This window comes from Carlito syrichta, unplaced genomic scaffold (assembly GCF_000164805.1).
Source record: "Carlito syrichta isolate Samal-C Ts95f unplaced genomic scaffold, Tarsius_syrichta-2.0.1 Scaffold302298, whole genome shotgun sequence".
NCBI classification, from domain to species: Eukaryota; Metazoa; Chordata; class Mammalia; order Primates; family Tarsiidae; genus Carlito; species Carlito syrichta.
Window position 1 is genome coordinate 29,291 of NW_007246394.1, and position 24,138 is coordinate 53,428.

At 35.8% G+C, this 24,138-nt stretch overlaps 1 protein-coding gene across 1 annotated transcript in view; it reads left to right on the forward strand.

The window, feature by feature from the left end:
- PCNX1 (pecanex homolog 1) overlaps nt 1-24,138 on the forward strand; it is a 141,743-nt gene that overhangs the window by 27,155 nt on the left and 90,450 nt on the right. Inside the window, exons 7-9 of the mRNA XM_021711439.1 lie at nt 5,494-5,678; nt 19,785-19,875; nt 22,421-22,478. Coding sequence (XP_021567114.1) covers nt 5,494-5,678; nt 19,785-19,875; nt 22,421-22,478 — 334 coding nt within the window. The remainder of the gene's footprint in view (nt 1-5,493; nt 5,679-19,784; nt 19,876-22,420; nt 22,479-24,138) is intronic.

The window sequence follows — 24,138 nt, forward strand, 5'->3', positions numbered from 1 at the left end:
AGGTTAATTTCCCATTAAAATTTGAGTAACTTTTTTTCTTGTGTCAAATCCAATGAGTCCCATACCTTGAATTAGAAATGTAAAAGCCTTTTCAAAAGACTAGGGCTTTAGTTTCAGAATACAAATATAGACACAGGTGCTTTACATGTGCTTAGTTAAACAGTGCATATATTATACCATATACTAGTATACTTTTATTTACCTCTATGCCCAAAGATACCATTATGCAAATTTTTTTCCTGCCGCATTCTAATTTCAGATTTTTTTAAAAAAAGTATTTGATGAATTAACTACTGTTGAGTGCATGGTAGGGTAGAAGTGATAAACCCCTTCTCTTGTTAAAATCTTGTTCTTGAGAATAGCAAAATTCTTATTTCTCTAAAATACAACTTTATTTTATATTTCCCTGAGATTTAAGACTCGCTTGTTTTCCTGGACTTTACATTACAGTCAGGAACTTTATCTCTCGTAGGTCAGGTTCCTAATTAATACTGCAATAATACAAATTTCTATAAAAAGTGTTGTGGGTTAAGCCAATATTTAAAATATAAAAATGAGAAGGTGACCAATTTAAAAGAAGCATTTGCTCTAGAAACCTTTTCTGACCCCCTTTGCTTTTTGCGAGCTCCCCTTTTCTGTGTCCTTTCCACTCCTTCCCTTCCTTCCTTCAATGACTTTTCTTTCTGCTGATAGATTTGGGGTGGATTCCCAACATGCAGAAAGAGCTCAGCATTTCCTGCTAGTTTTTCTTTTTTTTTTCTCCTAACCTTTTTGCTTCTTGAATAAGTATCTGCCATAGGCAACTTAATTGCTTTCTTGCTCATTACATATTGGTATTTCTTCAACTTTTTAAAAAAACCTTCTTTCTAGTCTTTAAAAACTTTATTTGCCACAGTGAACCTGCTGGCTCCTACTCACCAAGCATATGTAGAAAAATTAGTTTTCTTCTCTACCTGATGGAATATGAAAGAGCTGAGTTCTGATTCCAGCCAGTCACATATAATTTTCCCATGCTTTTCTAGGGTTTTAAGCCCATCACCTTTCAGATGAGGATGCGGTACACTGCTTATTTTTAAAGGACTTGCATTAGGATTTTTGGAAGATAGTCTTCCAGTGTCAGTGTGTGGTTTTGTTGAGGTTCCAGGAAATTTTTAGTACATAGGTTTCATGTATCTTAAATAAGCTAACTTCATTATGGGCCAAGTAAGATAAGATAAAATATAGTTGTGAGGATTAGGGAGAAAAACTAACTTATTAAAATTATCTTTTGTACTTGTAAAAATATTCAGGTAAAGTATATTTGTGTTATTTCTCAGTGTGAGTTACAAAATAATAACATCTTAAAGTAAATATAGAATTTAAAATTGGAAAATTTGTTTATCAAAGAAATGGAATAGATGTAGCAATACTTTCATTACAATCACGATATAAATACTGGTAAAATCTACCAACTTATTTCATACACTAATGAATAGTATGAATAGTTTAAGTAGTTGACCATCCCAAAAGCAACTTGGTAAAATATACATTTTCAAGGATTGGGAGTAGATTGTCAGGTTTCTTACAAAGACAATTTGCATGTATTTTAGAATGCTTATAAGAACATATGACTTCAGAATTATTTTTTAAAGTTTTTTAAAAATTAAGTTAGCCTTTTAGGTAGGTTGTGTAGGCCCTTGCTAATTTTCCCCAGTTATTAGGGCTAAAAAAGGCAAGTATTTAAAATGTTTATAATACAACTATGAAGATTTATTTCTATATTATCAACCTAGGTATAATAACTTTTTGAATTCTGGTTAATGGACTGGAATGGAAAGAAATCATCACTCCATTTTGGGAAGGGAGAAAAAACTTTAGTGTATTCTTAAATTTATTTTTAAAAAGATTAAAATAAAACAAAAGATTTATAATAAAATAAGGTCATAGTAATAACTGGGAGTTCATGATTAGAAACTCATGGGATCATTTTGTGACGCTCAGAAATGAATTCACCAACGATTTGTTTTTTGTGTGCTATTGTTCAATACCCTCTTCCGGGTTTTCTATGGAATCTGGAGGTTTATAGGAATAATGTAATCACACTCAGAGTTTACATTTTAGGTGGGGAGACACAAAGATAACTAGCAGCATAAGGCAGAATGGGTCAGGTACCAGCTAAGTGGGACAGAGGACAGAAAGACCAAGACCAACTCTTTTTCCACCTTTTAAACTAGAAATATTAATTAGTAAGACTGTATGTCAGGGATGCGAGTGGTAGCCCATAGCTCTAGACTGAGTTTCTGCCTTTGTTTTTGTAGTGTTGTAAAATAGTTGCTACCTTTTCTAAAACTGGTAGTTTTGACATATAGTGGAAACTGTAAAAAAGATTTACTCATGCCAGTTATTAGTTTAAATTGAAGTGCAGTCCTCTAGGAATATGTTTTCTAACAATTTATGCAAAAATGGCAGACTTTTTTTTTAAGGTGAAAGTTGAGACATATGTCTTATTCTCTTTTTAAAACATGTTTATTTTAAAGACGTGGGGTACAAATGGTTAGGTATACAAATGGTTATTGTATAGGTAAAGTTTGGACCTCACCTTGGTCCCCACATCACCTAGTTTGAGATCGGGTACGCTTATTGAGGAAGCATGCCTCACCACTTCCTCCCCTGGCAGTTTCCCACTACTGCCAATCCCTTTCTCATAGTATTATGATAATTGTTCTGGGTCTGCTTGTGAGTGAGAACATGTGGTACTCAGTTCTTTGTTTCTGTGATAAATCACTGAGTATTACAGACAGTAAATCCATCCAAGCTGCTGTGAAGTTCATAGTTTTGTCCTTCTTTATGGCCTGGCAGGCTTTTATTGTTGTTGTTGAAGGATTTAGAAAATAGGAATTCAAGGAACATAAACTTTTTATTACTGGCCTTTGATGTTCAGAAACTTGACATTTTGAACATTAAAATCACATTGATTTTGACTAATTTCCTTTTTTTTAAATTCTGGAGTTTATTTTCATTATTTGTCTAATATTTTTTAAAAAAAACTTTTTTTTTTTTGAGTTGGAGTCTCACTCTGTCGCCCAGAGTGGACTGCAGTGGCCGCTCCCGGCCACCGCAGCCTCCACCTGCTGGGCTTCGGCGATCCTTCTGCCTCAGCCTTCCAAGTAGCTGGAACTACAGGCGCACGCTACCACACCCAGCTAATTTTTTGATTTATTGTAGAGATGAGGTCTCGCCAAGTTCCCTAGGCGGGTCTCAAACCTGCGGGCTCAGGCAATCCACTCACCTCAGCCTCCCAAAGCGTGGAATTACAGGCTGAGCCACCGAGCCCAGCAAAAAACAGTTTTTATATATTTGGATATACATTGTGCATCTCTATATTGAAGATTAGTATATTCTTAAATATATTCACATAAAACCACATCCACCTGCCATATAGCAACTTTGCTTATAAATTTAAGTTAAAACATTGATAGAAAAACTTGTTGAGTGCATATTCTAAAAAATTCTACTATGTTCTGAATCTAAAGGGACACAATACTTTAAACTACTGAAACATTTTTTTCCTCACTGTTTTCTCTGTTGTGAAATTTGTTAAGGTGTGTGTGTAAGTAAGTTTAGGTGGAGTCTAAGGAAGAGTGACAGATAAATTATATATGGAAGATAAAAACTTATCTGATTTTATTAGTTTCCAAGATGATGTCTTGACTTATATCTATTGTACAAAGATTCTAGTCTGAAGAAGGTGTTAAGTAAATACTTTTGTAGTTATGGCTTAAGAAAGCAATACCAGTAAGGATTGGTAGATCAACCTTTTGCCGACTCAGTTTTTTCATGTGTTTGTGAAGGGCCATGCTCTGCTTAGAATGTGTACTTTTCAGTGGCTCTAAAGGAAGCCTGAAAAATAAATGTTTCAGGTAGTGCTGGCTAATATAATTTTCTGGAATCATGGAACTGTTCTATAATATGCCCTGTGCAATATGGTAGACACTAACTGCTCGCCACTGCCCACTTTGGTAGCTATTAACTGTGGTAGTCATTAGCTGTGTTATGTGGTTACTGAGCACTTAAAATGTTAGCATGACCCAGGAACGAAAGTTTTAATTAATTTGAATGTCACAGGCTACGCTATTGGACAGCGTAGTTCCAGAGTGTGTTCTACTGCCATAATCACAGGCTTATACAATATATTATTAGTATTTTCTACTTAGCCTTTTACTTCGTGGTCAGTCTGCAGCAGACTGTAATGGTACCAGAGAAACCATTACATTGAATTCAAAGGTTTAGAGAGAAGTTGATATTCATGAAAAATGATCAAGTAGCTGAATATAGCCATCCCAAGTAGCATTCTTGTTTTTGTTCTGCAGGTCTAATAATTTTCATTACAGACTCTGGGATTGTTCACAGTAAACTTAAATGGAGAGAATGCAGAGTTCATTGAACATCATGTGGAATGATATAATTATACTCAAAATGTTTTCATGAGTTTTGTTGATTTAAATTTGACTAAATATTCTAAGGAACATTAAAATTCATAGTATCGTAAAGATATGAAAATATCAGTGAATTAAGAAATAATATAGTTTCTTAATTTAGATAATTTTCATTACAAATTTTAATAAGTAAATTTATTATAGCAGAATACCAAGTATTTAAAAACTTTATCAAATTTTAATAAGACTGTAATATTCTTTGAGAAATTACTGGTTTCCTGATTATTTTTAAGATTCTCTAAAATGATGGATCCTTGTTAATGAGAATATAATAAGAACTGGAAAAGGAAATGGCAATACTTGCTAAGGGAGCATAAGTGTTAGCTAACATATATAAAGCATGTGGCCTTATTGCAGCAATATGTAGGCTTTTATAGATGGCACTTCATACTAATTCTGCTTCTGTCTCCCTCCCATGATCATTTGTATCTCACTTGATTAAGTCAGTTATTCTGGTTTTCTTACACTAGTTTGTGATTTTTTGAAAATTCAAGATTGTCATTTTGGTTGTGTTTGGTAAAGATTCTTTGGTTTTTAATTGCATAGAAACTTTGTTTTATTATGAATTTGAGATCCCAGAATATTTGAAAGAACAGTTCTAGAATTATTACGAGGCTATGAATACAAGTGCATCTTTAAATGAAAAACAAGGTTCATCTATTGGGACCAGCTACAACACACACATTGAAAACTTACCGTTCTTTTTTGCTGCTTTCTTTTTCCTTACTCTAGAATTTAGTGGGTGTGAGGTAGAAAAAAGTCACAGATTGATCAATTTATGTTAATGTAATTGAAATTAAATCAAAGTTACAGTAAATGTTTACTGCCTTCATCTCTATGAATCAAGTTTATAAGGAACAGGAGATTTAAATCAGTAATGTGTAATCTGCATATTTTACAAAGATTGTTGGCTGTCTCTTAGGGGATGTTGAAATCAGTTTTCTATATTGACTTCATTCTAGCTGTTGTTTTCTCTCTTCTTCCCTGTAATGTCTCCCCAATCCATGTTTTTTCCTAGCCTTCAAGATGGTCAGCAAGGTCAGCAGTGCACAGCCCAGGTCAGAGTGCAGGCCCGCCCCCCTCCCCAGGCTCCAGTGCTCAGTGCTAGTGCCTCCTTGCTGGTGAGAAATGGGAGTGTCCGCCTAGAAGCCTCACATGACAATGCGTCTGCTGTAGGAGACAGCAGTCTGCACGATGAACTTGGTATGCAGGCCTTTGTAATCTTGTGTAAATAGCTAACGTGGCAGGTAATGGATTCAGTGATTGGGAGTCTGCCTCGAGGTTAACTTCATTCTGGGGCTCTGTGGTGGGGCACTTTCAGGTCTTGCCATGTGTGCTGGGAAAATGTGACATTTGCCTTTTCATTTTCTGTTTTTCTCCACTCTTTTGTTACATTTTCTCTTGGGTGTGTCCACTATTAATAGGTAGTCAAAGAGATAATGATGTCCACACTTGAGTGTTCTCTTAAATGTTTGTACCATGTGGGAAAATGTTGATTTTCTAAAACGATTCTTACTAAACCCTAATTTCTTTAAATTCTTTGAGTGTGCAAAGGAGGGGGAAAATATGCTTTCTAATAGTCTGTCACTATAGAATCTCTCAGGTGTTCTGTATTTCACGATGTGTTCCCCACCTGTGGTAGGATGTACTATAATTTAGAAAACAGTGCTCTGAGCATATCGTGGCTCTGTACTGCTATCAGATAATAACTTTATAAAGTGACTTTTTCTTGTCACTATATCTGTAAATATACATATAAATTGTTAAATAGTTCTCAGAGGTGTGGCATTTTTTAAAGTTTCCGTGACATGTAGCCATTCACATCTCTGCCTTACATGTTAGTTAAGAATGGTGTTTTATATTACTTTGGTTTCTGTGTCCCTTTATAGCCAGCTTTCTTGTGCTCAGAGTGCAGATTAATAATGATTTAAGTAAATGTAAGGAAGAAAATCTTGTTATTCAGAAATACTCACTTGAAAGCATTTACTCATTGTGATTTTGTTTATCCATTTTTAACTGCTGTTCGTTTATAAAGGTGGTAATCCAGGTAATCCTTTAACTAGAAGGATATGAGATGTAAGGTGCCCAAATTAGATTTAAGAAAACTTTATTTGTTTTATTCATTGACTCTTTCTGTTTTATAAAAATTCTTAGTTACAGAGGAGTATTAATAAGTATGTATGCATATTTATGAAAATAATCATCTTTTAGAAATTTTATAGAAACTTAAAGATGGTAATCTAAGACATAACATTAGAATGCATGGTGATTTCTAAGTCAAATGGGAAGGCAATAAAACATTTTTATTTTAAATTTCGAATTTTTTTGCTTTTGAGTTTGTAATTTGGAGAGGAAAGAGAATGTATAAGGAGGGTGCTTGAGGGAGAATAAGGTAAACTTCAATTTAGCTACTTGTTTTGGTTGCAAGCGATATTTTTTAGTTGCAGATATATTAAGTAATATAATAACTTTATATTGCTATCTCTCTTCACTTAACCCAGAGTTTCTGTGGACAGGGGATTTGTGAATTTGTGAATAAAAAAAGTATAGTCATCATCTCATTGTCCACTGGCTTTATGGTAGTACACTAGCTAAAATAAAAGGCTTCGTTTGATCCACTTCAGGTTTTTAGTCGTTTATCAGAACAAGCATAAAATAAAACAGATTATTTTCCTCCATAAAAATTTTTAGTTTACCCCCGAAAGTTGCAAAATAAGCTTTAATCGTAAAACCTCTTCATAAAGCCACATGCAGATTATTGAAAATTTTCATGTATCAACTGTTTTGCCAGCTATGAAAGTAAAAAGCCTCTTCTAATTGAAGGTGATTTTTAGCATCCATTGGTGCATATTTGGGATATTCTCTTGAAATTTGGATTTTATTTTTGTGTTAACTGCCTTTAGCCAGTTCTTAGCCTGTAGTAGCTAAATGCTGCCAAATGGAATGTTTGGTAATAATTAGCACAAAACAGGCAATCCGTGGAAAGTATATACCTGTTCCATAAAGTTGGCTAAAAAAGATGCTGAAAATGAACTTCAACTGAACTTAAAGGAATTGGATAGAGAAGTTAGAATATTTTAATTAGCAGTGGTAAGAAATTGTGTGAATGAGTGTGAGTACTGTATACTCATATATGTTCAAGATAGCCATGATATTCCCTAAAAGCATAGAATAATTACAAAGGATTGCTTCCTTCCAAATTTAGCTTCTTCTATTAAAAATTTTTAGCCAATTTTTACATGTGAAGATATATGCATATGCATAATATATTTATATAAAACATACATACATGTATACACATATACATATATATACACTCACACTTACATGTGCATTCATATATGTATGTTTGAGTGCATCTTATATTTGTATTTGCACACATATTGTTGGAGTAAAGCAAACTCTCAGTCAGGCATTGTTGCATTCCAAGCCTAGTTTTTCCCAAGCTGTGTTTTCTACGTCTTATTTCGTGGTGTCATAATAGACAGCCATATCCATTTCCTTTACTAAACTCTGAGAATCCTAATTTCTCTGTAGCATTTTAAGATTACCAGGTAACATTAGACATCATTGAAAAATTCAATGACTGTAGTATTATAAAGATTTTTTTTTTTTTTTTGAGTTGGAGTCTCACTCTGTCGCCCAGACTGGAGTGCAGTGGCCGCTCCCGGCCACCGCAGCCTCGACCTGCTGGGCTCTGGCGATCCTTCCGCCTCAGCCTTCCAAGTAGCCGGAATTACAGGCAAGCGCTACCACGCCCGGCTGATTTTTTTTTATTTATTTATTGTGGAGATGAGGTCTCGCTGCCCAGGTGGGTCTCGAACCCGCGGGCTCAGGCAATCCACTCACCTCAGCCTCCCAAAGGCGTGGGATTACAGACTGAGCCACCGAGCCCGGCTGTATAAAGATTTTATTAGTAACTTGTTCAGCAGAGGAAAAAGCATTTGCATAATCTGTCCTCAGCAAGCATAATTGTTAATCATAATTAATTTTAGAAACTGAATTATAAGTGTATAATTTAAATGGGAAAACTTGATGTTTCTTTTCTTATTTATAGCTTTCATTCCCGTACAAACCTAGTTTAAAAAAGGTTCAAATGGTATATGTTATGGATGAGGTTTGAAGTTAGCGTCTTGGAAATGGAAATTTCTATTAGAATTTCTCAAAATTTTTGATGGACTATATTGCCCTTTATTTTAAAGACCACATCTTAAAGGCTAATCTTCTTCTGATCAGTCTTGTATTGGACTAGCTATTGTTAATTTTATACTATTTTCTGAATTAAGCCACAATAATGCCAAATAAAGCAAATTGTGCCCAGATATCTGCCAATCTTTTCTTTAAAATTGGTAATTCTCAGTCTTTAGTTAATCCTAGCTTCTGTAAGACTAATAAATTGATGCAATGATGAAGCATGACATTATAGTTTATAGTTAGACCCTTAATGTATAACACAACATCTCAAATTAAATGATCAATATAAGAAGACTAGAAAATTTGCCTGTTTTTTTTTTTTCCTGCATATGAAATTAGTGGTGGTCAGTGGTGAGGATATGCTTTGACAAAGTATATATAAAATTATTATATCTTTATGTGAAAAAATTTAACATGACTGTTAAAGTGTAGACAAGAAACAAGGGCAAAGGAGTTTTATATTTATCAAGATATAATTATAAAATATATAAATATCGTAGGTAGTGTTTCTTTTATTAATTTAAGACTTTCTGAGTTTGATTGATGTACTAGAGGTTTACAAAGTGATGCTTGTTGATTTTTTCCTAAGGCTTTCTTCTGTTTCACTACTAGACAAGGATTGATGGAGGAGGCATGCTTTGAGATCATCTGCTTTACTTGTTGGCTCTAGGTGCAGACTTGAAGGGACCTGGCAATACTCTGTGCCTTTCTTATTAAGCAGTTTATGGCAGCTATGCCTTATTAAGCAGAAAAACAATTTGAAAGCTTTTAAATGTTTTACTTTAAAAAGCAGACTCAGATGATCCATAATACTTTTAGTGATTTTTATGAGACCCTTAGTCTTCTTGTTAAAAATGATTTTCTATCTGACTCTGACCTTTGGGCTATGTTGTAAGCACTTTTCCTTGTTATTATGAATACAGAGTCAGAGGACTGTAAGGGACCTTGGAGTTTATACTTCAGTTTCTTACATTATGATAGATTATTCATCTGAACAAGAAAAGCCATATTCTTTCCGCAACAACCTTGGTCTTGTTCTTTATTGATTTTGAGTACAAAAAAATACTAAAGTCTGTTTTTGATCCTTTTTGGGGGGTGAGGAGCAACAAAGTATATATAAATGAAAGTAACATGTTTATTGAAATAATAAAAATGCTTAATTATATCTAGAAGGAAAAAATGTTAAGAGGTTTAGGGGATATATTTTATTTATATTTCTTTTTTGATAAAATTAGAATGTGCTTTTGCCATCCTTATAACAGAAATGCAAGTTTACAAATACTGGAAAATGTAATGAAGAAAATTAAGTCATCTGTAATCTCATAACTCAGAGATGTGCACTATTAATATTTTGTAATAGATTTCATCCAGTCTTTTAAAATGTCCACATGTGTATATATGTATACTTTACTAAAATAGAATCAGGATCATATTTTGTGACTTTTGTACTACCGTGTGAATTTTGTATCTTGCTTTTTTCACTTAGCTCGTCTGACCATTTGCCTGTGTTATTAACTGTTCTTTAACTTGTTTCTAAGTGGCGGCATAATATTTTGTCACTTAGAGCTACATGAAGGCAGCACAGAATAGTGAACTTTAGAGCCAGACTTCCTGGGATCAAACCCATGGTGTGCCTCTTAGTAGCTTGGGCAAGTTATTTCCTCTCCTTTGCTTCAGTTTTCTCATTTATCAAAGGGGGGCAATAATAATGCCTGCTTCATAGGTTTATTGTGAGGATTAAATCCATTAAATATGCAAAGCTTATATAGTAAGTCATAAGTGTACATAAATAATCATTGCTATCGTTATTATTATTTATAAAGTATTAATGCATTATGATTTATTTAACCAGTTGACTTCTGTTGTTAATCTTCAAGTTGTTTCCTAACTTGTTACAATAAACACTGTGCCAAACTTCCTTTATGTAAATGTTTGTGTACAGCTGTGATTATTTTCTTAGGGTAAATGTGTTGAAATGGAGCCATCAGTGAAAGGGAATATACATTATTGGAGCTTTGATGTACATTGTTAATTGCTTCATAGGAAAGCTCATATCATTTTATACTTTGGAAATGTGTTTTATCTCCGCAAATATTATAAGTTAAAAATAAATATAGACAAATTTTAAAAATCTACTCTTACCTTCATTCCCTAGGTAATGCTTAGGAGTTTATCACTGTTGAATGTTCTAGGAATTTTACAGAAATGTACAGGGACTAGTTGAGATATTTAATTTGTTTCTTGCTAGTATGTTGTGAAGAATTCATAGAAGCACTAAATTACCTGCTTTCTTAAATTAAACATTCTTAAGATTCTAAATTAAAACTGATTACTACATGCAGTGGTTGGAATATAAGTTAGATTCTTTAAAGTAGAGACTCCTGAAGTAACTGGCTGAAGTTCAAGAGAAGTTTATGTTTATCTCATGGGATCCTTTCCTGGCAGGTAGTTTGGCTACTGTGTGTCACAGGTGGCTTTCCTGCCTGGGCCACAGTGACTGCTGTGGTTGTTGATATGTCCCAGCAAGCAGGAAGAGGGAGGGGCTAAAAAAGGCCAAGTATATGCAGCCTTTTTGTTTCCAGTTGTGACTTGGAAAATGTGCCTTTCATTTTCTCCCATCCCCCAATTAGCCATACATGGCAGCTTCTCGAGGCAAGAGAGGCTGGGAGCCATTTCTGCAGGTGGACCAAAGCCCAGCTGAAATTCAGTTTGAGGAAGATTCTTTTATGAAAAGGAATAAGGACCAGGTAGATACTGGAGGTCAGTCTTCAGTCTTTGGCACAATAAGACTGTAGGCATTGTAAGTCAGGAGAAATATCAGTGACTTAGAAACGTTGGGAGTTCAAGGAAGGGAAACACAATTGACCTGTAATGTTGGGCCAAAAAGTCAACATTACTGGTATTTTTTAAAATTGCAAGTTAAAAACATAATTGAGATTATTTCTTCATCTGTTGAATGGATAGAGATATCCATTTTTGGAAGGGATTTGGAGAAATAGACAACTAAATGACAGAATATATTTTTAAGGCAATTTAGAATTATAGAACAAAAGTGCCCATATCTTTTAATCCACAAATTTTACAGACATGCAAAGATGTACATACATAGGTATTTATTGTAGCATTGCTCATAATTTTGAAAGACTTTGAAAAAAATCTGTGTCCATCACAGCTTAAAGAAATGATGGTACACCAAGAGAATGTAATGTTCAGAACTCAATACATCTGTATTATTGACATGAAAAGTGAAACTATTTAGTAAGAAAAAGAGGAAATTTCAGAACAGTAGGTATGAGGTGAATGATCCATTTAGGACAAAATGTATATAATAATTGTTCAAAGGAATTCAGACGGTTCTCTTGGCATTGGCTATCCCTGGGAAGTGTTAACTTTATATTCTTCTTTTAAATCTTCTGATGAGTAATATTTTTAAAATGAAACACCAAAATAGAGCAACAAATAACATTTTCATTTCCCACGGTCTTGGTTAGTGTCTTGCAGGAATTTCACCAACTGTGCTGTCTCCTGCTCATTGTGTACTCAGACTCTTACCTGACTACTCTTTATTTCTTGTGTTTTTTTCCCATTAATTTTATATATAACAGGTTCAATACGTTGCATCCATTTAGCATGTACAGTTCAGTAGGTTTTGTCAGCTGTGTACACCTGTGAAATACCAGCAAAGCATTTCCATCACCCTCCAAGATGCGCCATGCTCCGTGAAAGCCTGTGCTTCCTCTAGGGACTGTTGGCCACCTCTTGCCTGCTTTGTGTGTGACAGTTTTCTCTCTTCTATGAGGGAATATAAATGCAGTCACATGATACCTTGCCCTGTGGTCTTTGTATCAGCTCTTCGTGTGTAGTGCTGTGAGATTCATCTGTTTTGTGCATGTGTTTGTCATGTTCTTTCTTATCACTGAATGCTACTGTGTATATGAGCGTGTTGTGTGTTATCATTCCGTTCACCTGTTGATGACTGATTGTGGTGTTTCCAGCTGAGAAGAGTTTCACGTTCCACCAGTGAATTTGGTTGTTCACATTCTTGTCAGCATGTGCTTTTGGCTTTTGTGATTTTAGACCTAGTGAATGTACATTGGCATCTTGTTGTGGTTTAAATGTAAATTTCTCTTATGCCTAGGGATGATGAGTATCTTTTGATGTGTTTATTGGCCTTATGTTTGTCTTTTGTGAAGTGTGTCCAAATAATTTTACTCATTGTTAAAATTGGTTTGTTGGTCTTCTAACTATTGAAGTGTAGGAGTTCTTTTCATATTTTAAATACAACTCGTCAGATACCAGTTACTGTTTCTCCCACTCCATGACTTCATTTACTTGACCAGTCTTAATGTCATCAGTATCATTGTCATGTATTATTATACCAAGATAAGAAGGACTTGTCCCTTTGAAATAAAATGTGGGCTGGGCTCGGTGGCTCAGCCTGTAATCCCGTGCTTTGGGAGGCCGAAGTGAGTGGATTGCCTGAGCCGCCTGGGCAACTTGGCAAGACCTCGTCTCTACAATAAATCAAAAATTAGCCAGGCGTGGTAGCGTGCACCTGTAATTCCAGCTGCTTGGAAGGCTGAGGAAGAAGGATCGCCGGAGCCCAGCAAGTCAAGGCTGCGGTGACCGGGAGCGGCCACTGCACTCCAGTTTGGGTGACAGAGTGAGACTCCAACTCAAAAAAAAAAAAAAAGTGAGCAGATGGGGAAATTGTAGCAGCATATGGATTTGTACATTCACTTTTGGAAAGTTCGGCATAACTGGTGCTTAGTAAGTGGAAGTGGAGCCTTGACAATGAGTTCAGTCATATGGTATTAACTTGGAGCTGAACCACGTGACTGCATGTCAGTAAGATGTACCAGCATAGAAGTCTCTGTTGAAAACAGGAGAAATATCTGTCTTTATCAGTCTCCTAAAGCTCTCTTCTAAACCAATCTCTTTCTTCTCAGACCTGCCTTTTTCTTCCTTCTGTTTTAAAACCTAGCACAGTGTTGCACATTCCAGGAGGGAGGACTGATTATAAGTATTGAAACCTGAAGTTACAAGTAATATACTGACTTGATTTCCATTGTATCACCAGAATTAAAGAGGTTTTAGGAGTCCAAGGTTTTTGGTCTAGGAGAGGGACTGACAAGTCACGGCCTATGAGCTAAGTCCAGCTCTATACCTATTTTTGCAAATAAATAACATAAATAAGTGTTTATGTGTTGTCTTGACTACTTTTATGTTACAATGGCAGACCTGAATTATTGCAACAGAGACTGTCTGGCCTGTGAAACCTAACATATTTATTATCTCACCCTTCACGGAAAGTTAGCTGACCCCTGATCTAGGAAAACAAGCCCATGAACCCATAAGCAGCAATATCGTGAGTTATTCTGTCTGGGTGAAAACTCAGACTAGAATCCCCACTTAAGATGACAAGGAGAATGCTGTCCAAGAAATTGGAATTGATCTTAAAGGGCTTCTCTTAAAAGTACAATAATGTATTCATTGGGATAGCATCCCAGTGCTGTCACCATCAGAAACAAGCACTTTTTGTACTTATTATTTGAGTGCTTTTGTTAGTCTTATAGATGTATGTGGATCTCTGACGGTCTTTCAAAAACCACTTTATATTAATTTACTGCCCAGGTATCTCTGTTTTTGTAGACCCTCCCTGCGCTAAGAGTAATGCCAAAAGTGTGAGAAGTCAGTTGAGACAGTGTATATCAGGACTAGGTTTGGAGGACACAGAATGAAGAACAATATCCAAGAAATTTCATAGGCCTCCTTCACTGTTGATTCTTAGAGGCTTAGAAAAACCCTATTTGAAGGGGGACCCCCAAAAACCTGGAATTTATTTACAAAAAATTCTTCATTTATTCTTGCATGTTTAAACTTAGTCACTTTCAAAGTACTTTTCATTTGATGCAATACGCCTATTGAGATGCTTTTGCCACTGCTCAAAACAATTTTTGGACTAGTCAGAAAGTCACTCGGGATGAGATTGGGTGAATAGAGAGGTGGACCCTGAGAGTCATGCCATTTTTGGTCAAAAATTGCTTAACACTCAGCACAGTGTGAGCAGGTGCCTCGTCATGGTGGAAGAGCCAGTTACCTGTTTGCCACAGCTTGGGACGTTTCTTCCACAAATCATTGATATAACCTTCTAAACAACTTTCAGATAAAAACTTTGGTTGACTGATCCAGGGGAGCAAATTTTGAGTGTATTACTAGGGGCCTGCCCTCCAGTGATAATTCCGGGTTTTTTGGGTTCCCTCTCAAAGATGATGCTTCACTCTTGTAACTTTCCAAGATACATGTAGGTGTCTTTAGAAAAATGAATGATATCAAACATGCAGTAGGAGTTTCTCAGGTGAGTACTACGCTTTTCCATTCTTGATGTACTTAATTTTGTGTCACATGGTGAAGTTTTTTACTGATAGACAATTTAGAGAGTCTCATTAATTTCTCATGTCTTTTATCAGTGTCTTATCAGTGTTTATTTAGACTCTTTCTTCCTCATGGCTTTAGGCAGATGCTTCCTGTGTCCTTGGTCTTTAAGTCAGTCTCAGTTTTACTCTTCTGTTGCCTGTTACTCATTTATTGACCTACAGTTGCTACTTTGAAATTCTCCCTCAAAAAAATGGTTTTGTGTAATTAGCAAATTTAATTTTTGTAGGCAATGAGTCATCATTGAATGTTCAAAACTGAGAAATGGCAGATACCTTCATTTCTTTGTGTGTGCCTTCAGAGGTGCTATCTCTTGGGTAGTATCATTTTTATGAGTCTGAGATCCCAGTTCCCAGTCTTGTTGATTTTGTCAGAAATCTGTTTTTTTCCCCTTAAATCATGACAGTGCTATTCTATCAGATAGAATTAATTATACCCTGGGAGTTGAATCATGATGAGCTGACTTAGTTTGTCATCAAAATTCATGAATGGGGCCATGCTTCTTCGTTCTGCTTTCTTCCCAATTTATATTTATTATAAATCAGTATTGAAACTGAAGTATTTTTCTTAATGCAGAATAATATTAAAATAGGATTAATTAATAATAGCACATTTTACTTTGGATTTAAAGTTTAAGTATGATGGTTTTAATCTCAAATGTAGTAGGTAAAATTGCTATGTATGCCAAGAAAACGTGTACAAACTTAAAGTATTCTTTATAAACCAATATCAATATATGCTTATTTCTATTTCAGTTATTTTTATTTTTTTATTTATTTTTTATTTTTTTGAGTTGGAGTCTCACTCTGTCACCCAGACTGGAGTGCAGTGGCCGCTCCCGGCCACCGCAGCCTCGACCTGCTGGGCTCCGGCAATCCTTCCGCCTCAGCCTTCCCAGTAGCCGGAATTACAGGCATGCGCTACCACACCCGGCTGATTTTTTTGATTTATTGTAGAGATGAGGTCTCGCTGCCCAGGCGGGTCTTGAACCCACGGGCTCAGGCAATCCACTCACCTCAGCCTCCCAAAGGCGCGGGATTACAGGCTGAGCCACCAAGCCCGGCTTTCAGTTATTTTTAAAGCTGCCTTCATTAGATTATCATATTAGCACATTAAAATGTCACCAAGTTTTTCACTGAAGTCTTAAACTATATTTTTATAGTGTATTTTTTTCTAATTTGCTTATCTTATTTCTGAAGTGCTGTTGCCAAACCCAAAGATATCAGAGGGGCATGGAATTGCTCTTTTGGAGTTAAGTTGGGACTACTCTTTGAAGCCTTGTTAGTGTTTGTTTTGACAAGTACCGTGTATAGTTTTAAGAACCTGAACATGCTCCTAAAGTTGGGTAGGCAGACAAAGTTTAAGAAAAAAAATAAAGCGCTGTTGAAGTTATGCACATCTGTTAAAATCACAGCCTCTCTTTGTTTTATGCTTCTGTTTAGATTTCTAAATTTTTTCACTCATTAGTCAGTGGTTTGTACAGGAGCCTTCAGAACTGTATGTTTAGGTAGTAATAAATCATTTTCCAGCTCTTTTGTCTAGAAAAACCTTTTTTTTATTCCTTATGTTTATGTTGATATTCATTTAAAATACAATTATTTCTGTATAAATTTAATGCTAGATATTTATACATAAAGGCAACGTGGTAGTATAATGACTTAATATTCTTTGACTCTTTTATTTGAAACTTACAAAAATAATATCTTCAGTTGCTTTTTGTTACATATAAGTATTATTTTATTTTAGTTTATTTTTTTGAGTTGGAGTCTCACTCTGTCGCCCAAGCTGGAGTACAGTGGCATGCTCACGGCCACCACAGCCTCGACTTGCTGGGCTCAGATGATCTTTCCGCCTCAGCCTTCCAAGTACCTGAAACTACAGGCATGTGCCACCATGTCCTCTATATTGATTGATTGATTGATTGTAGAAATGAGGTCTCGCCAAGTTGCCCAGGCTGGTCTTGAACCTGTGGGCTCAGGCATCCTCTCACCTCGGCTTCCCAAAGTGCTGAGATTATAGGCATGAACCACCGCCCCCAGGCGGTATTACTTTTAATATACCAAGAACAGAATTTACATTGCTAAAAATCCTGTGAAAAGCTTAAAGACTCAGAATATATTGCAATAATTTAAATCCTCTTGAATACAGAATTAACTTATTTCTAAAAGATGTGTAAATTACATGTTACAGCACAAATGTATGCTTTCCATTCTTGCTGCATTTCACAGTAGCCAGACACCCCACCTCATTAATCTGTAGTTTAGTTGCTTAATACAGTTTCATAATTCTTCGGCATTTATGCAGTCTGTGATTTTATCTGATGTCTCTTTTTTCTCTTAATGTAAGTTCTTGATAGCACAATCAATATTTTATTATCTATGATAAATGAGGAAAGAACAGAGCATAAAAATTAGTTTAACTTTTTAAAAATTTTAAATAAATCAACATTTTTATTTAATTTTTTTTACTACAGCCTCCCACCCTATTGCTTTAAAAAACTTTCAATAATGCATCTAAGAAGTAACCAAATTGACAGCTTGTATCATTTCATTTAGTTTATTAATCAGGTTTCCATTAGATATGCTAAGAAAGAATGACTCATGACTAAAAGATAGGGGAAGAAAAAAAAGTCTTAGTTAATACTCATGCTGAATAACCTGGAAAAAAATAACTGCAAGTGAACTCAGCATTTTACACAAATGATTTTTTTTTCTAATTTGAACGTTTTTTTTCTAATTTATCTCAGGAGTATATTCTGACAAAATGCTACTACAGAAAACACCATAATAAAATTTGTATATTTCGTCTCAAGGACTATAGAAAGTACTTAAATAATCCTATCTATTAAAGTATTTTTTTCTGGTTCTAGTCCTTTAAAAAGAATGACATATTACTTGAGATGTTCTGTAATTCCTTAGTTTGTGTTATTAGTATATTATGAGGTCCTTGTATTGTCATTTTTTTCAAGTATTTCACTTAAATAAAAAATTATTATTGCATACTGTTTGTATTGTAGGTATGGAAAAATCTGACTTTCAACCCTGCCATCAAATTGAAATTGTCCTTTAGGATTCCTCATATTTATAACCTCTGTAATTTCAGCAAATAAAACAGAAACCTCATAAACACTCAGAAAGCAGCCTGGTGGGACCCTGATGGCTGCAGAGTTACACATTCATCCCATTGCCCTCATGAAAATTTGCATAATTTATTCATGCTCCACTGCTGTGGCTCCCTCAGGTCCTCCTGGGTGAAGATTGTAACATTCTGTCCTAAGAAATCATTTTATACTGTAAAGTTGATTTTAAGAGTTTCTTTTTAACCTCCATTCATTTGTAAGTGATACAGTTTCTAAACGTTTTTATCATTGGCTGTAGCAATTGCTATTCCTGAATTTTCATAGAGCTCTTGTAGAAGTACTTGAGTAATGCTCATTAAATACTGTAATTTACTTATCACCTGCAGTGTTACCTCTCATTCATTTCATTGAACTTCCCTAGATCCATTCTGACACTTTCATTTATTCCTTTTTTTTTAAAGCAGGTAAAGGCCCATTTTCTTTGCATGATTGACCTATGTAATCACCGAGGCCACTGTATACAGTCAAGCGTAGGGAGCTCTATTTCTTGTTCTCTTCCTCTTGATGTTCACCTCTTTGGCCTGCAGGTGCTCTTTACTGCTTGCACACTTTGATCTTGACCTGTGGGCCTCAGCTAGCCAGGAGCTTCTTTCGGGTCTTATGTGTCCTTAGCTTGTAGATGTGTTCCATGGGAATCCGCTTGTTTTTGAACACATTCCCTTTCCTCTTCCCCTTCCCCTTAGGTACAGACTGTGACACATGTGGCTGTCAATCTTAGATTCATGGTATCTTCTGAGCAGCTGGTATAGGATACATATCCCCATCCCGGTTACTTACTTGGGCATCCAACCATTGACTATTGCCTTTCGCTCTCCTGTGTCCATGTGACTGCCCTTCCTGAAGCCAAGGTGTTTTTCCACCGTCAAGCCAGGAATGGACAGTCACAGGCTTACGGATGATTAGCCCATCTTTGGTCAGCTTCTGGATCTGCTGATGGGAGTTGGCGTTGGTGATTTCATTGGTCTCATTGGCGTCTGACCAGCCCTTTTTTTTTTTTTTTTTTGCCATAGCTTAGGACACAAGTGGCAAGCCCTTTTAAAGCCTGAGCATGCTCATGGCTGTGGCTGCAGCAACAAAAGTCTCATTTATTCTTAAGAAATAAAAAGCACAGCTCGGGTGGCAGCCACATGGTTTTGTTTTTGTCATCTTGCACTTTGAACTGTCCCCAAGCAGCTCTGCAGGTGGCCACTCTCCACCTGCAGGCAGTGACCAGGTAACTTCTAAACAGCATTAAATTCTTTCCTGGGAAGAAGACTTGAGTTGAGAATGTGTCTGTAGGAGAAAAGAGAGAGTCCTATAGCAAAGCTGGCTCCATTAGTAGTATATTATGATGATGTTTGCTGATGTTTTACTCTCTCATCTACCATTCCTTTTCAGTTCACATCATGCTGAATTACAAGTAGATCATTGTTTTAAAAGTAGTTTTGAAAAAAGGTTATAGTGTATTTTCTTAAAATGTGAAAAGTTATGAAATTTAGCATATCGTGAAGGAGAATTTTGAATATTCTAATAACTTTTAAAAATAATTGTTTATTTGCTAGGTAAGTTCTCCTCTACGCTTTATGAGACTGGTGGCTGTGACATGTCACTTGTGAATTTTGAACCAGCAGCTAGAAGAGCATCCAATATCTGGTATGTGGGAAGTCATATTAGAAGTGTGTATACCTGCATATATTTGCCATGTTAAATGTTTTAAGCCTTGAACTAAAAAGTTAAATTTTTGCTTTTAATAATTTATGTAAATACATTTTAATAATTTAAATACATTTAAATAAATAATAAATTTTAAAATTTATTTTTCTGATTGACAAAAATCATAAATATTTAATGTGTATGCCATGTTTTAAAATATTGTATACATTGTGGAATGGCTAGCTCAAGCTAATTAGCATATGCATTACCTCACATGTCTTTTTTTTATGCTGACAATATTTAAAACCTCTCCCAAACATTTTCATTCTTTTTTTTTTTTTTTTTTGAGTTGGAGTCTCACACTGTCACCCAGACTAGAGTGCAGTGGCACACTCCTGACCACCGCAGCCTCAACCTGCTGGGCTCCAGTGATCCTTCCGTCTCAGCCTTCCAAGTAGCTGGAACTACAGGCACGCACTACCATGCCCGGCTAATTTTTTTTTTGATTTATTGTAAAGATGAGGTCTCACCAAGTTGCCCAGGCGGGTCTCGAACCCGTGGGCTCAGGCAATCCACTCACCTCAGCCTCCCAAAGTGCGGGATTACAGGCTGAGCCACCGAGCCTGGCAACATTTTCACGTATACAGCATATTGTTAGCTGCAGTCACTAGGTCAGATATGAAAGTTATTTTGAAAACATGTTTGTATTGACTAGTAATTTGCCATAATGCATTTGTTTTTAAAAACTTAAGGTAGGGCAACCCTCTCAGGTCCCCTGCCACTGTGGGAGATTTTGTGTCCTCTCAATAAATCCTGCTTTCTTAAAAAAAAAAAAAAAAAAAACCCCAAAGAAACCAAAAAACTTAAGGTAGGTTATTTTTGCAATGGAAAAACGAAGGCATTATTTTATTATTATTATTTTTTAAGTCAGAGTTTCACTCTGTTACCCAGGCTGGAGTGCAGTGGTACACTCACGGCTGCCGCAGCCTCAAACCTGCTGGGCTCAGGCAGTCCTTCTGCTTCAGCCTTCCAAGTAGCTGGAACTACAGGCACACACCACCATGCCTGGCTAATTTTTTTATTTGTTGTAGAGATGAGTTCTCACCAAGTTGCCCAGGCTTGTCTCAAACCTCTGGACTCAGGCAATACACTTGCATCTACCTCCTGAAGTGCTGGGATTGCAGGCATGAGCTACTGCACCCAGCCAAGAAAGCATTATTTTAAAACTAAAAGCTACTCTGTGTTAAAAAAAAAAAAAAAATCAAAGTTTTCTGAAGAACTTATAGTAGGACAGTATTTTCCCAGTTTCAAATTTAACTATACTTGTCATGCTCACTATGTATTATATGATGCAGAAAAGCTTATTGGAAAAATATTTGCATAACTAAGTTCAAACCCATCAGTTAGCTCTCCTCATGTAATTTAAAATTTTTGTTTCCTTGTAAGGGTTTGATCAAGTGCCTTTTTAAATTACCAACTTTTGTTGTGTTTGAAATTTCTTGTACTGACTTTATGGAGAAATTTCTTAAAATATATGTCATATATTACTTTTGGCTTCTTTCTTTAGGAAGGAATTTGTAAGATACTGAAGTTAGGAGAAATGCAAATAAATTAGAAATCTCAATCATATACCATAATCAATTATAGTTTTAGAATTAAAATATTTTTATTTTCTAAAACTTTCACCTTACTGTTTATCTAAATTGTACTTTGAAATCCATTGTTGATTAATTAGCTCATTTCTCCACCATGATTTCGTTCTTATTTTAGGACCTCAGTTTAATAATGGATCACATCTATTTAAATGTTACACATCTGTGGACAGTTTACTTATTTTTAAGTTTTAAGGAGCCATTTAAAGCAGTAGTATCTTGGAGTCATTCAGCTCTGCATGCTGACAAGGCAGCACATATAGATTACCATATTCTTCAAGCTCTTTCTAGTCCATTTTCAGAATTCCACACTCTCAAAAAATTATTAAATTGAAATGTTACCTGATTCTGTAACAGTGGAAACAGTAGGATGGTTGAGAAATAGAAACACTGTTATCATGTCTAGTGTAACTGGAGAGAACTATTCTGTAGACCATAAATGTGGCAAAGCCTCAAAATTTGAAGTCCTGACATGACTGAGCTGTGCAAACTGAATTATCTTGTTTTAGGCTATTACATTACAGCTTAAGGTTATTGTGTCTTTGCTGTTCCAAGCAATTTAAAACTGCTTTCTTTGGATTATGTCATTTAAACACTCTCACAAGAATCTTGTGGTACAAGTACTGTTTTGTGTTACTAATGAGCAGATTGATGTATAAAGAGGTTAAGTTACTTGTCCAAGATCTTAATCAGTTGAATAAGAGATTTGAATATAGACACTCTGAATTAGAAGCTATGTTCTTAATCAGAACTCTAGGAAAATGCTAATTTGCATTTTTAAGTTTACATGGAAAAGTGAAGATTGTGTAAATTTAATCTAATTGTTAAAATATTTTTCTTTCTACTGTTTGACAAATTATTTATTTCCTAAAATCTTTTCTATTTTATTTTAGTGACACAGATTCTCATGTATCCAGTTCTACCTCAGTTCGATTTTATCCACATGATGTGGTAGGTTTTTCTTTATTTTTATAGCGTAATATGTTTCCAGATGAAATCTGAAATATGCATTTATATAGATAGCTATAAAATTCAGAAAAATTGATGATGTTAATTCTGTTGAAAACTATGGCAAAATTACCCTTGCTGTCCCATACTGGATCTCTTCTTGTAAGTCCTTTGATAGAAGCAAACAGCCAGGTGTGGTGGCTCACACCTGTAATCCTAGCACTTTGGGAGGCGGAGGTGAGAAGATTGCCTGAGTCCAGGGGTTCGATACCAACCTGGGCAACTTGGTGAGACCTTGTCTCTACAGTAAAAAAAAAAAAAATTATCTGGGCATGGTGGCACATGCCTGTGGTTCCAGCAACCTGGAAGGCTGAAGGGGAAGGATCACCTGAACCCAGCAAGTTCAGGCTATGGTGGCTGTGAGTGGGCCACTGCACTCCAGTCTGGGTACAGAGTGAGACTCCTACTCAAAAAAGAAAAAAAAAAAAAAAAAGCAAATATAAAACACCATTAATTTGAAGTTTAATTAGCCATACTTATGAATCAATAATTACACATTGAGAATATGTAATGTTTCATTTGCTCACCAGTATCATGATCTTCTTGTGCCATTTTTAATCATGCCATTTTGTAACCTCACTTTAAATATTTTGATTTTGAAGTAGTTATTTAACTATTGGTTAAGTATTAGTTATTCATATACCAGTGGGAAGCATAGTAATAAAACTTATGCCTCATGAGATATAGTAGGAATTTGTCATCAAGATGCATACGTTCAAGTTGGAAAAGACAAAATGGATGAAATTCTTGTAATCAACAAATACAGATATAAGAGGATAAATTTGTGCCAAAGGGATGAATTTTTAGTGGCTTCTCGAAGATGAGTTATGAGCAGAGTTTTAAGATCATAGATGTGAATTGATAAAGAGCGGTGGTTTTCAACCGGTGGATGTTTGGCAGTGTATAGAAGCGTTTTTGCTCGTCTCAAGTGGGGCATCTACTGGTGTCTGCTGTATAGAGGCCAGGGATGTCATTAAACATCCTACAGCAGAGGGCACAGCTCCCATTAATAATTAACTATCTGGCCCAAAATGTCTGTAGTGCCAGCGTTGAGAAACCCTGGCATTGGGTATTTTTAAAAAAGTATTTTGGGAAGTATTTGTCAGTGCTTTGGCACAGAATTGGCTGTGTTATATGCAGAAAGTACATTTTCTTGACTATACCCACATGTGTTTGAAAAGTAAAGACCCTTCCTCCTTTTTTTTACTGTAGAATATTCCTGGAAACTATATAGGAAAGCAAACATGGAGAGATGGTTATCAGTATTTGCTACTTTTAAATAGTATGGGAACCTTGAGAAAGCAAACTGCTGTGTAGTACTGTGCCAGGTTCAGTAAACTTTACATGGAGAGGAAAATGGTGAACTGGTACATGCATGGTTAAAGGTAAAATAAGGCCAGGCTCGGTGGCTCATAATCCCAGAGCTTTGGGAGGCCAAGGTGAGTGGATTGCCTGAGCCCGCGGGTTCAAGACCCACCTGGGCAACTTGGCGAGACCTCATCTCTACAATAAATAAAAAACTAGCCGGGCGTGGTAGTGTGTGCCCGGCTACTGGGAAGGCAGAGGCAGAAGGATTGCCGGAGTCCAGCAGGTCGAGGCTGGA